The 14625-nt window shown below is 46.4% G+C and overlaps 1 protein-coding gene across 1 annotated transcript in view; it reads left to right on the forward strand.

Annotated features, from left to right (window-relative positions):
• mthfd1 (methylenetetrahydrofolate dehydrogenase, cyclohydrolase and formyltetrahydrofolate synthetase 1) overlaps positions 1-14625 on the forward strand; it is a 48540-nt gene that overhangs the window by 16041 nt on the left and 17874 nt on the right. The window contains exons 8-17 of the mRNA XM_033027508.1: positions 1811-1922; positions 3572-3699; positions 4621-4718; positions 5550-5723; positions 7279-7415; positions 8884-8930; positions 9756-9863; positions 9960-10034; positions 10694-10796; positions 11849-11925. Coding sequence (XP_032883399.1) covers positions 1811-1922; positions 3572-3699; positions 4621-4718; positions 5550-5723; positions 7279-7415; positions 8884-8930; positions 9756-9863; positions 9960-10034; positions 10694-10796; positions 11849-11925 — 1059 coding nt within the window. The remainder of the gene's footprint in view (positions 1-1810; positions 1923-3571; positions 3700-4620; positions 4719-5549; positions 5724-7278; positions 7416-8883; positions 8931-9755; positions 9864-9959; positions 10035-10693; positions 10797-11848; positions 11926-14625) is intronic.

The following is a 14625-nucleotide window of genomic DNA, read 5'->3' on the forward strand; positions in this document are numbered from 1 at the left end:
GTATATTTTGACGTCTTGAGCGAGCTTCTAGGTCAACATATTTATCAGAAACCTTTGTAAGTTGGCTCTTGAGGCTGTCTATTTCTGACTTCATCGTCTGCATCTCTCCAGCCATCTCTTCCACAACAGCTTTTATATCTTTCACTGCAGTTACATTTGCAGAAACAGTTTCATGCACAGCCTCAAACATCTTTGTGGACTCTTCTGCCACCTTATTAATTTTCTCCGTTAATTCTTCTTGCACATCATCAACTTTTTTTTGCAGAGCCCCAATGCACTCAAGTATTTTTTCATTACCGGCATTAATAAATGCATGCATGTTTTCCATCAAATTTAAGTTTCCAGCTTTCAACTCATTTTTCAAATCTCTTACCGAGTTCTTTAACTCCTCCATTTCGGTTTTCTCTTTTGTGGTCATCTCAGTCTTAGATCGTGTAGCCATTCCAGAGTCCACTCCAGAGGTCAGTTTTGCAGTTTCTTGATGTTCCTGAGTCTTCAGCAGGTGTTTTGTAGCTTTCCTCTGTGGGCTCTGACCTGGAGACGTTTTTTTCATTTAAAATGCCTTTCCCTCCGTTAAATTCACGGCGCTTACTGATGACGTCATCAGCACCGCGACATGAGACTCCGGTAAATTTTTAAAAACGGTCCCGACCTCCTGACCCGATTTTAACGCGAAAAATCGCGATTTTTTCAGCGGAGCTAGAAAGTTTGCGACTGCTAACAAAGCATGTCGCCACCGGAAGTCGCTTTATACTGTTTTACTGTTCTTTTTTTTATAAATCATGTTTCTCTGGGTATCTAAATTTTAGTTGCTTAAGTTATGACATTGGATGGAAGCTGCATACCAAATCTCGTTGCACCTACGTGCAATGACAATAAAATATATTATTATTATTATTATTATTATGAAAACATAGTCTTTGGCTGAATAGGAGAGCGTGGTTGTGCAAAGTGCCAGTGGAAACAAGCGGAGGTGTGCTGGGGACGAGCACAATAACTGGGCTATTCTGATGACGGGTCCTGACCTGAAATGTCACCTATCCATGTCCTCCAGAGATGTTTCCTCACCCTTACAGCATCTCTTGGGAAGTGATTTGTGTTGTTTATCTCCGAAAGTCAAGAGAAGTTCAGCTGGTATAGCAGCTACCTCACAGCGCCTGAGACCCGGGTTGGATCCTGACCTCAGGTGATATCTTTGAGGAGTTTGCATATTCTCCCCGTGAATGTGTGAGATTCCTCCGGGTGCTCCAGTTTCCTCCCGCATCCCAAAGACGTGCAGGTTTATAGGTTAATTGGCCCCCTGTAAATTGCCCCTAGTGTATAGGTAGTGCGAACGGGTGATCGATGGTCTGCATGGACTAGGTCGGCCGGAGGGTCTGTTCCCATGCTGTATCCCTAAACTAATCTAAAGAAGGGTCCGAATAGTCCCGAAAAGTCATCTCTCCTTTTCCTCCAGAGATGCTGCCTGACCTGCTGAGTTACCCCAGCACTTTGTGTCTATTTTTAATACCTTCACCAGGTGGCAGCAGTGTGCCAGTTTCTGTCGATCTCCAAGTAGAACACAAAGTGGTGGGGAACTCAGCGAGTTTCTGGCTCGGTGGGCTGAAGAGCCTGTTTCCATGCTGTGTCATTGTAGTGCATCAGTTCCAGAGTCAAAGTCCTCAATTTTCCTGCATTTCTGCAGGAACTGAAGAAAGATGAAGGTCTGGTATACAAGATGGCACCTGGCCGTCAGGTTGCCCAGAGGGTAGAGCCTGGCCTTTGTGTGTTACCTTGTGCGGGTATAACCCCTGCTGCGGTTGATTTTTAGGTTGGCCGAGCGGACATCCTGGTGGTGGGAGCTGGCAGAGCTGAAATGGTGAAAGGCGATTGGATCAAACCTGGAGCGGTGGTCATTGACTGCGGAATAAACCATGTACCCGGTGAGCAAAACCCACAAGTGAACGATCAACACCAAAGATGCGAACAAGCCCCTGACGGCTCAACTGTGCACCATCCTCATTGAGAATCAAAGTGTGGAAACGGCCCAACTTGCCCACATTGACCAACATGCCCCATCTGCACTTGTCTCACCTGCCTGTGTTTGTCCCATATCCCCCTAAACCTGTCCTATCCATGTACCTGTCCAAATGTTTTCTAAAAGTTGTGATAGTACCTGCCTCAACTACCTCCTCTGGCAGCTGGTTCCATATACCTAAAACCCTTTGTGTAAAAAGGAAAGTTGCCCCTCAAATCTTTTTAAAATCTTTCCCCCCGCACCTTAAACCTATCTCCTGTGGTTCTTGATTTCCCCAATCTGCGTAAAAGAATCTGTACGTCCACTCGATCCCATGGTCTTATACACCTCTAAAAGATCACCCTCATCTCTGCGCTTCAAGGAATACGGTTGTGGCCTGCTCAACCTCTCCCTGTAGCTCAGGCCCTCGAGTCCTGGCAATATCCTCATAAATCTTCTCTGGACCCTTTCCAGCTTAACATATTTCCTATTAAGTGGTGACCACAACTGATTCTCTACAACTAATGCAGGCGGAGAGATTCCTTAAAATCCAAAAGGTCACCTGTCCTGTTTTCTCGTAGAAACAAGGAGCTGCAGATGCTGGTTTACACAAAGTGCAGAAGTAATTCAGCAGGTCAGGCAATATCTCACGTCCTGAGATGCTGCCTGACCCGCCGAGTTACTCCAGCACTTAGAGCCCTGTCCTGTTGTTCCTTGGGTGATTCAGGTTCAAATTTTAGACGCCTAGGGAGATGCAGCATGAAAACAGGCCATTCGGCCCACTGTATCGGCGCCGACCAACAACCACTGATCTGACATTGATCACATTTTTTTATTGTCTCCACATTGTTATCATATCCCCTTGGATTCTACCATTCGCCTACATAAAAAGGAGAATTTACAGCAGCCATGTAACGTACAGAGCTGCGTGACTTGGGGATGTGGGAGGACACCGTAGCACACAGGCGGTCAAGGAGAGTGTGCAGACTACACACAGACCGCACCTGAGATCAGCATTAAACCCAGGCCTCTGGCGCTGTGAGTCAGCAGCTCTACAGCTCGGTGCATTGAATAGAAAGAGTCACAAAGCCAAAGGTCTTGAACTAGGCTGCATTTGGAGTGTTGCCTGCATCTTTGGTTGCCTCATTGTACCCCAATAAAACATCAGCTGTCATATTTAACTGTCCAACCATCTGATGATTCCATCCTATATCTCAGTCAGAGTACCGAATAATTTAACGCCTCGATAGTGTGCATGTGGAAAAAATGATTCCACTAGTGGGAGAGTCTAGGACCAGAGAGCACAGCCTACCTTTAGAATGGAGATTAGGAGGCAGTGGAGGCCAAGGCATTGGGTATATTTAAAGGGGAGATTGATAGATTCTTGATTAGTAAGAGCGTCAAATGTTAAGGGTAGAAGGCAGGAGAATGGGATTGGAAGGGAAAGGCAGATCAGCCATGATCGAATGGCGCAGCAGACTCAATGGGCTGAATGGCCTAATTGTGCTCCTAGATCTTTATGAATGAATGCCTTGATTACTAATATCCATCACTCTGCATGCTGTTGTGTTTCAGACAGCACAAAGCCAAGTGGAAAGCGAGTGGTTGGGGATGTGGCTTACAATGAGGCCAAGAGGGTGGCTTCCTTCATTACCCCTGTGCCTGGCGGTGTGGGGCCCATGACCGTCTGCATGCTCATGGAGGTGAGTTCTTGCTCTGCTGTCACTCTGCGTGTTCACTCCTGGCCTCTGGAGACTGAATGTGTCCCAGCTTGGGCTTAGGTATATTATTGTAACCTGTACCGAGGTACAGTGAAAAGCTTTGTTCTGCATGCTATCCAATCAGATCAGATAATACCATACACAAATACAATTGAGCCAAACTCAAGTACAACAGGTAGAGCAAAGGGGAAGTTACAGAGTGCAGAATATAGTTCTCAGCATTTGTCACAGCAAAGTCTTAATTTTTCCTGCACTTCTACAGGAACTGAAGAAAGACGAAGGCCTAATATACAAGATGGTGCCCACATCAGGCAACTCGTTGCATGCTGGTTCCACAATCTGAATCTGAATATGCTATCATCCATTACAATCACCCCGCTCTTTTAAATCTTTTTCTCAACAGCAACATTTCTTATGCTAACTATGCTCTTCTTAATCTATATCCTTTATCCAGTATCTGCACACTGTGGGCTCTTTGATTGTAATCATGTGTGGTTAGGAATAAGGAGTAAGCCATTTAGAACGGAGACGAGGAAACACTTTTTCTCACAGAGAGTGGTGAGTCTGTAGAATTCTCTGCCTCAGAGGGCGGTGGAGGCAGGTTCTCTGGACGCTTTCAAAAGAGAGCTAGATAGGGCTCTTAAAAATAGCGGAGTCAGGGGATATGGGGAGAAGGCAGGAACGGGGTACTGATTGGGGATGATCAGCCATGATCACATTGAATGGCGGTGCTGGCTCGAAGGGCCAAATGGCCTACTCCTGCACCTATTGTCTGTTGTCTTTCCGCTGATTGGATAGCACACAGCAAAAGCTTTTCACTGTCCCTACACGTGGCAATAATAACCAAACTAACGGCTTTATCAGATAGAAACGTCACTCTCGGTCTTTCATTCTCTCTGGCAGAACACGGTGGAGAGTGCCAAGCGTTACTTGGAGAAATGCAAGCCTGGCAAGTGGGCCATTCAGTACACGAAGCTTCAACGTGTGGAGCCTATGCCCAGGTATACCAGCGAGCCCTCCGCAGCCTGCCAGACGGTAACGTCAGAGATAATAGTGTTGCTATTCATTGAAAGATATAGTATGGAAACAGACCCTTTGGCCCACCGAGTCCACGCCAACCGTCGATCACTAGTCCTATGTTATCCCTCTTTCTCATCCACTCCCTACGCACTAGGGGCAATTTACGGAGGTCAATTAACTTACAAACCCACATGTGGGAGGAAACCGGAGCACCCGGAGGAAACCCACATGGTCTCAGGGAGAATGTGCAAACTCCACGCAGACAGTACCCGAGGTCAGGATCGAACCCGTGTCTCTGGCACTGTGAGGCAGCAACTCTACCAGCAGTGCCACTGTGCTGCCAGTTAAAAGTGGAAGCAGTGAATTCCATACATTAGAGCATACAGTCCGAGTCATTAGTCTCATCTGCTCTCCTGTGCTACGGACAGCATCAAAGTAGATCTCCTCTTCCCACTAGTTAATATGTTGTGCTGATGTCTCCTGAAGGAACCTAGAATAGTACAGCACCGGAAAAGGCCCTTCAGCCCACAATGCCTATGCCGTACAAACAAAGATCTGCAGATGCTGGAGTAATTCAAGCGGGTCAGGCAGCTACTCTGGAGAACATGGATAGGTGACATTTTGGGTCGGGTTCCTTCTTTAGATGACATTTCGGGTCAGATGATGACCTAACATGTCCCCTACCCATTTCCTCCAGAGGTGCTGCCTGACATGCCGAGTTACTCCAACACTTTGTGTTTTAGTATTAACTTGAACTTGGTTCTGTTTGAATTTCATCCAGTTTTCAAAAAATAATGTTTGCTTCCCGCCAGTGACATTGCCATTTCACGGTCTTGTGCGGCAAAGCACATCAGCCGCATGGCTAAGGAAGTGGGCTTGTTGTCTGATGAAGTGGAGCTCTACGGAAAGTCAAAGGCAAAGGTGCTCCTGACCACACTCAATCGCCTCATGGACCAGCCGGATGGGAAATATGTCGTTGTCACAGGGTAAGGGTGATCTTCCTTGGAATCTTCCGACTCAGTCCTTTATTGGATGGATGTTGGGTGGATACACAGATGAAGGATATAAAATCATGAGGGGAATAGATAGGGTGAATGCACAGAGTCTTCTATCCAGGGTCGGAGAAGAGGCAGAGAGCATAGATTCAAGATTCAAGATTGGGACGGCAGATGGCACAATGGGCTAAGTGTTCGGCTGGCGACCGGAAGGTAGCCGGTTCGAATCCCGCTTGGAGTGCATACTGTCGTTGTGTCCTTGGGCAAGACACTTCACCCACCTTTGCCTGTGTGTGAATGTGTGTGAGTGATTGGTGGTGGTTGGAGGGGCCGTAGGCGCAGAATGGCAGCCACGCTTCCGTCAGTCTGCCCCAGGGCAGCTGTGGCTACAGAAGTAGCTTACCACCACCGAGTGTGACTGAGGAGTGAATGAATAATGCGATGTAAAGCGCCTTGAGTATTAGAAAGGCGCTATATAAATCCCATCCATTATTATTATTATTAAGATTCAAGATTCATGAGAGTTTATTGTCATATGTCCCTGATAGGACAATGACATTCTTGCCTTGCTTCAGAACAACAGAACATAGTAGGCATTGACTACAGATCAGATCACTGTGTCCATATACCATTATATAAATATATACACACATGAATAAATAAACTGATAAAGTGCAAATAACAGATAATGGGCTATTAATGTTCAGAGTTTTGTCCGAGCCAAGTTTAATAAGACTGGTCATTGCAGTCTTCAGGCTCCTGTAGGTTTCATAGATAGGTTTCAGGTGAGAGGGATCAGATTTAATAGGAACCTGAGGAGCAACTTTTTCACACAGAGAGTAGTGGGTGTATGGAATGAGCTGCAAAGGAAGTATTTGAGGCAGGTACTATATCAGCTTTGATAGGGCATTTGGACAGGTAAAAAGGTAGGAAAGATTTGGGGGGGATATGGGCCAAACATGGCCAGGTGGGACTAGTGTAGCTTGGGCATCTTTGTCAATATAGAGGCTACTGCTTGGAAACAGGCTCTTTGGGCCAATTTGCCAATACTATAATAATAATAATAATACATTTTATTTATGGGCGCCTTTCAAGAGTCTCAAGGACACCTTACAAAAATTGAGCATGTAGAGGAAAAACATGTAAGGGGAATGAAATAAATAGTAGAGACATGACTAGTACACAAAGTAAAGACAGAATTCAATACAAAACACAGTATGAGGCAATTAATGCACAGATGAAAAGGGACGGGGACGTGGGGCTAAGGATAGGAAGAGGTGAAGAGATGGGTCTTGAGGCGGGACTGGAAGATGGTGAGGGACACGGAATACTGACCAAGATGCTCCATTTATACTAGTGCCACCTGCTTACATTTGACCCATATCCCTCTAAACCTATCCAAATGCCTTTTAAGTGTTGTTATTGTACCTGCCTCAACCATTTTCTCTGGCGGCTGGTTCATACACCCTCCGCGTGGAAATGTTGGGCCAATGGTCTTGTCTTCTTGCTGTATGACTCTTATTAACTGCCCTGGTTTCTCCTGCAGCATCACCCCGACTCCCCTGGGCGAAGGCAAAAGCACAACGACCATCGGCCTGGCTCAGGCCATCGGTGCCCACCTGGACATCAACGTGTTTGCCTGCGTCCGGCAGCCTTCCCAGGGCCCCACCTTTGGGATCAAAGGTAATCATCTCACCTCCAGTCTCGTTACGACGTGCTTTTATACCTAGAACAGTACAGCACGGGAACTGGCCCTTCGGCCCACAACATCCGTGAGAAATGTGTTGCCAAAATATACTATCCCCTTCTATCTGCATGTGCTCCATATCTCTCCATTCCCGGCATTTCTATGTGTCTATCCAAAATAATCTTAAACACCACTATCGTATCTGCCTCCACCCTTGGCTTCAACTGGCATCCATCACCCTCCGTGTAAAAACAAAACTAAAACTTGCTCGGCACATAGATCGCTTTTAAATATTTCTCCTCTCATTTTAAAGCTATGTCCTCTAGTCTTTGGCTTTTCAGCATTGGGAAGTTGGGCTGAAGGGCCTGTTTCCAAGCAGTTGACTATACTGACCAAGATGCCCAATCTACACTAGACTTTCTAACAGTCCATCCTGTCTATGCCTCTCTTAATTTTATATATTTCTATCAGTTCTCCTCTCAACCTCGGATGCTCCAGAAATAAAAATGTCCCTGTAGCTAATGCCCTCTAATCCAGGCAGCATTTTGGTAAACCTCTTTTGCACTTTCTCCAAAGCCTCCACATCCTTCCTATTTAAGGCAAGTGAGTTGATCATCAGCTAAGTGGTTCCTATTTTGAGCTCAATTGATTAAATCCATGTTGTGTAACTACTTTAGACTTTTGAGATACAGCGTGGGAACAGGACGGATGGGTGACGTTTCGGGTCGGGACCCTTCGCCAGACTCTGAAGAAGAGTCCTGACCCGAAATGCCAGCTGTCCATGTTCTGCAGAGATGCCACCTGATCTGCTGAGATGACCTGCTGAGATACTCCCACACTTTTGTCTTTTTTCCCCTGATCATGAGGTTGCACATGTGCTGGCCCAAATTGAGCCGAAGAGCCTGTTTCCACATTGTATAGCTCTGAGTCTACAAGTTAACCAAAGGAGATTCTGCGCAGAATGGCTCCCCACAAACCACAACTCTTTGTTAATCTCTTTTAAAAGACTCCCACTTGTCAGTTTTTTGTTTTTCCCGCAAGCATCTGCTACAAAGGGAGGGCAGTGATGCAGACATAGAGTTGCTGCCTCACAGCGCCAGAGAACCGGGTTCGATCCTGACCACGGGTGCTGTCTGTACGGAGTTTGTACGTTCTCCCTGTTACCGCGTGGGTTTTCTTCAATTTTCCCCCCACATTCCAAAGACGTGGAGGTTTGTAGGTTAATTAGCTTCTGTAAATTGTCCCGAGTGTGTAGGATGGAACTAGTGTACGCGGTGATCGCTGGTCAGCGTGGACTCATTGCGCCGAAGGGCCTGTTTCCACACTCTATTTCTAAACTAAACTAACAATGTACTTCACTAGGTCTTCTCTTGTCCCATTGAAATCAGCTTCCCCCAGTTTAGGATATTAACTTGTTCCATGCTGCCTCTACACGATTGGCCGATCTCTGGACTTGTGTTACAGGTGGTGCCGCGGGTGGAGGATATTCCCAAGTTATCCCAATGGAAGAGGTAACATGTCATGGCGACCGGTGCTGTTTCAGATATTTTATTCATTTATCTTTAATAAAATTTAGGTTTATTATTGTCACGTGTACCAACGAACTGTGAAAAGCTTTGTTTTGCATGCCATTTAGTCGTCAGATAATATTACATAAATACAATCAAGCCGAACTCCAGTACAATAGGTAGAGCAAAGGGGAAGATACAGAGTGCAGAATCTAATTCACAGCATTGTAGCGCATCAGTTCCACAGACAAAGTCCAATGTCTGCAATGGGGAAGAAGTGAATCTGGCTGTAAGAAAGGTCTCGACTGAAACATCACTTCTCCAGGAATGCTGCCTGACACGCTGAGTTACCCCAGAAATGTGTCCTTTTTTGTAAACCAGCATTTGCAGTTCCTTGTTTCTACATTGGGGCGGCACAGTGGCTCAGCAGGAGGGTTGCTGCATTACAGCGCTAGAGACCCAGGTTCGAACCTCACTATGAGTGCTTTCTGTATGGGGTTTGTACGTTCTCTCTGTGATCGCGTGGTTTTTCTCTGGGTGCTCCAGTTTCCTCCCACACTCCGCAGATGTGCAGGTTTGTAGGTTAACTGTCTTCTTTAAATTGTCCCTCATGTGTACGATAGAACTAGTGTACAGGTGATCGATGGTCGGCACAGACTAGGTGGGCTGAAGGGCCTGCTTACACACTATCTCTAAAACTAAAATGTGCAGTTCCTTGTTTCTACATCTGGAGTAGCACAGTGGGTTGAGGTGATGGGAGGGGGACAGACCTTGCCTCCTGCGTGATGTTTTGTGGTGAAACTTTCTCCCGTTGCTTCTGTCCTGCAGTTCAACCTTCACCTGACAGGAGACATCCATGCCATCACTGCCGCCAATAACCTGGTTGCTGCTGCCATCGACGCCCGCATGTTCCATGAGGCGACACAGTCTGACAAGGTATGGTCACCCTTTCAATCTGTCCTCCAGCTCCCTGTTTGAAAATGATGAGTTTGGCAATCAATTCCTCCACTCTCTCCCCCTCTTTCATTGCAGGCTCTGTACAATCGGTTGGTGCCTTCCAATAAAGGAGCCAAAGCATTCAGCAACATTCAACTGAGGAGATTACAGGTACGAATCTTTACATGAAACAGGCGAAGCCCATTTTAACAAATTGGGGCCGCACATTAACGCAGCTGGTAGAGGTGGTGTCTCAGCACCAGAGACCCCTGTTCGGTCCTGTCCTCAAGTGTTGTCGCTATGGAGCTATCGCTTTCTTCCTGTGATCGCATGGGTTTTCTCCGGGTGCTCCCGTTTCCTCCCACGTCCAAAAGATGTGTGGGTTTGTAGGTTAATTGTAAATTCTAGGAGTAGAATTGGGCCATTTGGCCCATCAACTCCACTCTGCCATTCAATCATGGCTGATCTATCTTTCCCTCTCAAACATACTCTCCTGCTTTCCCATAAACCCTGTGTAGGAAGCGGATGCGAAAGTGAGATAACATAGAACTAGTGTGAAAAGGTGAATCGATGATCTGTTTTGGTGGGTTAAAGGACCGGTTCCCAAACTGTATCTTGCAGTCGATTCAATTAAGGGTCCTGACCCGATGCGGCTTGACCTGCTGAGTTCCTCCAGCACTGTGTTTTGTTCAGTGGATGCTCGATTTTGAGGCAACATTGAGGATGATTGGTCCAGCATTGCCTCGAGGAGATGCGCTTTGTCATCTCTGTCGTCTCCAACTCTGCTGGAATCTGGTGAATTCTTAATCTGCAATCGTTCTTTTTCCCAGAAACTTGGAATTAACAAAACCGATCCCAGCGCTCTGACGGATGAAGAGATGAGCAGCTTTGTGAGGCTGGACTTTGAACCGGACTCCATCACCTGGCAGAGAGGTAAAAAAGCCTTCTGTGTTGCTGTGCTCTCTGGGATATGGCCCATGATGCGGGGAATGTGATGGTTTACACAGCTGGCTGTGAACATAGAGCAGAAGAGACCAGAAACCTGCCACATCCATGCCGAACATGACGCTAAGTTAAACGCCAAAGGGTGGCACAGTGGTAGAGATGCTGCATCAAATCACCAGGTTCGATCCTGACAGCAACAAAAACAAAAAACATTCTCCCTGTGACTGTGGGTTTTCTCTGGGTGCTCCTCCCACATTACAAAAACATGCAGATTTGTAGGTTAATTGACTTGGGTAAATTGTCCCTCATGTGTAGGATAGAACCAGTGTGCAATTGATCACTGGTTGAGGAGAAATTAGTGAGCTGAAGGGCCTGTTTCCACGCTGTATCTCTAAACCAAACCAATCCCCTCTGCCTGTATCGTATGTGATCCACATTCCTCCATTCCCTGTATGTCCACGTTCCTGACTAAAAGCCTCATAAACGCCACTTTTGTTTCTGCTTCTGGCACCAACCCTGCTGGCTCGTTCCACGCACGCGCCATTCCTTAAAAAACAATCTTGCCCTGCGTATCTCCTTTAAACTTTCACCCTCTGACATTAAATCTATGACATTTCTCCCTGGAGCAAAAGGTGGTTCTGACTGTCTACCCTTATCTATGCCTCTCAAACTCTGTTCCAGAGATGTAGTGGTGTGCCGAATATAATGTTATAGCTTTACGGTGAAAATAATGTTACTGTTTTCTCATAAACAGTCACGAGAAAATAGAGTTACAGTTACAGTTGTCACATCGTCGTTACAATCTCTAATTGTCAGGCCAAGTGTGTCTGATCTGCACGCTTTCCAGTGTGGCCTGAACTCTGAGCTCAGCCAAACTTCTGCTATATTTCTTTCCCCTCTGGCCATCAGCTGATGGTTCATTGAAACGAGCTGTTGAAATTCTCAGTAGGCCAGGCAGCGTATGTGGAGAATGACACATCTGTGGCGCTGGTACAGACATTGGCTCGTGTCTCATGCCATGCATGTTTTCTGTCTTAAAGTAATAGATACCAATGACAGGTTTCTCAGGAAGATAACGATTGGCCAGTCCAGCACTGAGAAAGGATTCGCCAGAACTGTAAGGCTTTTATTTTCAGCACCTCCCCCCTCCCCTCCCCCCCCACCTCGTCCCTCCCACCTCCCCCCTCCCCTCCCCCCCCCCCCCCCCCACCTCGTCCCTCCCATTCAAATGACGGACTGAAGAAAGATTGGTCTTGGTTCAATCACAATAGACAATAGGTGAAGGAGTAGGCCATTCGGCCCTTCGAGCCAGCACCGCCATTCAATGTGATCATGGCTGATCATCCACAATCAGTACCCCGTTCCTGCTTTTTCCACATATCCCCTGACTCCGCTATCTTTAAGAGCCCTATCCAGCTCTCTCTTGAAAGCATCCAGAGAACCTGCCTCCACCGCCCTCTGAGGCAGAGAATTCCACAGACTCACAGCTCTCTGGGAGAAAAGGTGTTTCCTCGTCTCCGTTCTAAATGGCTTGCCCCTTATTCTTAAACTGTGGCCCCTGGTTCTGGACTCCCCCAACATCGGGAACATGTTTCCTGCCTCCAGCGTGTCCAAACCCTTAACAATCTTAAATGTTTCAATAATTCTAAACTCATCCTTCTAAACTCCAGAGTGTACAAGCCCAGCTGCTTCATTCTCTCAGCATATGACAGTTCCGCCATCCCGGGAATTAACCTTGTAATCCTATGCTGCACTCCCTCAATAGCAAGAATGTCCTTCCTCAAATTAGGGGACCAAAACTGCACACAATACTCCAGGTATGGTCTCACTAGGGCTCTGTACAACTGCAGAAGGACCTCTTTGCTCCTATACTCAACTCATCTTGTTATAAAGGCCAACATGCCATTCGCTTTCTTCACTGCCTGCTGTACCTGCATGCTTACTTTCATAGACTGATGAACAAGGACCCCCAGATCCCGTTGTACTTCCCCTTTTCCCAACTTGACGCCATTTAGATAGTAACCTGCCTTCCTGTTTTTGCTACCAAAGTGGATAACCTCTCATACCTAGGTGTAGTGACGTTCCTTATTTGCTCGCAGTTCAGTGAAAATCTTGCCATACATCAGCACAATCGTACTTGAGTGCATGAGTGTACGAATAATAAATGACACTGAGATCACAAGAGTTTTGTGATCTTTTCTATAATTAAAATACAAAGATGTTAAAAATATAGAGTGTTAACTTGACAAGAACCAGACCCACCCCCGGTCACTCCCTCTTCTCCCCTTTCCCATCGGGCAAGAAGTGCAGAATTTTAAAAACTCATGCCTCCAGATTCAAGAACATTTTCGTCCCAGCTGTTATCAGGCAACTGAACCGTCTTATCAACAACTAGAGAGCGGGCTTGACCTCTATCCCATTAGAGGCCCTCAGACTATCTTTAATCGGACTTTACTGGATGTTATCTTCCACTAAACGTTGTCATTTTTATCCTGTCTCTGACATGGACCTGATTGAGGGAGTGCAGCGTAGGTTCACGAGATTAATTACCGGGATGGTGGGACTCATATGTTGAAAGAATGGAGCGGCTGGGCTTGTATACACTGGAATTTAGGATGATTTGGGATATTGAAACAGAAAAGATTATTAAGGGATTGGACACGCTGGAGGCCGGAAACGTGTTCCTGATGTTGGGGGAATCCAGAACCAGGGGCCACAGTTTATGAATTAGGGGTAGGCCATTTAGGCCAAGGAAAATCTTTTTCACCCAGAGAGTTGTGAATCTGTGGAATTCTCTGCCAAGTGGAGGCCAATTCTTTGGGTGCTTTCAAGAGAGAGTTATAGACCTCTTAAAGATAGCGGAGTCAAGGGAAATGGGGAGAAGGCAGGAACGGGGATACTGATTGGGGATGATCAGTCATGATCACAGTGAATGGCGGTGCTGGCTCGAATGGCCTACTCCTGCACCTATTGCCTATTGTAAACATGGGTAATCTTTTCGCTGACTGGATAGCACGCTACAAACTGGATAGACTCGGTTTGTACTCGCTAGAATTTAGAAGATTGAGCCTGCACCGCCATTCAATATGATCATGGCTGATCATCCAACTCAGTATCCTGTACCTGCCTTCTCTCCATACCCCCTGATCCCTTTAGCCACAAGGGCCACATCTAACTCCCTCTTAAATATAGCCAATGAACTGGCCTCAACTACCTTCTGTGGCAGAGAGTTCCAGAGATTCACCACTCTCTGTGTGAAAAATGTTTTCCTCATCTCGGTCCTAAAAGATTTCCCCCTTATCCTTAAACTGTGACCCCTTGTTCTGGACTTCCCCAACATCGGGATCAATCTTCTTGCATCTAGCCTGTCCAACCCCTTAAGAATTTTGTACGTTTCTATAAGATCCCCCGTCAATCTTCTAAATTCTAGCGAGTACAAGCCGAGTCTATCCAGTCTTTCTTCATATGAAAGTCCTGACATCCCAGGAATCAGTCTGGTGAACCTTCTCTGTACTCCCTCTATGGCAAGAATGTCTTTCCTCAGATTAGGAGACCAAAACTGTACGCAATACTCCAGGTGTGGTCTCACAAAGACCCTGTACAACTGCAGTAGAACCTCCCTGCTCCTATACTCAAATCCTTTTGCTATGAATGCTAACATACCATTCGCTTTCTTCACTGCCTGCTGCACCTGCATGCCTACTTTTAATGACTGATGTACCATGACACCCAGGTCTCGTTGCATCTCCCCTTTTCCTAATCGGCCACCATTCAGATAATAGTCTACTTTCCTGTTTTTGCCACCAAAGTGGATAAC

This window comes from Amblyraja radiata, chromosome 9 (genome assembly GCF_010909765.2).
Source record: "Amblyraja radiata isolate CabotCenter1 chromosome 9, sAmbRad1.1.pri, whole genome shotgun sequence".
In the NCBI taxonomy this organism is placed as follows: domain Eukaryota; kingdom Metazoa; phylum Chordata; class Chondrichthyes; order Rajiformes; family Rajidae; genus Amblyraja; species Amblyraja radiata.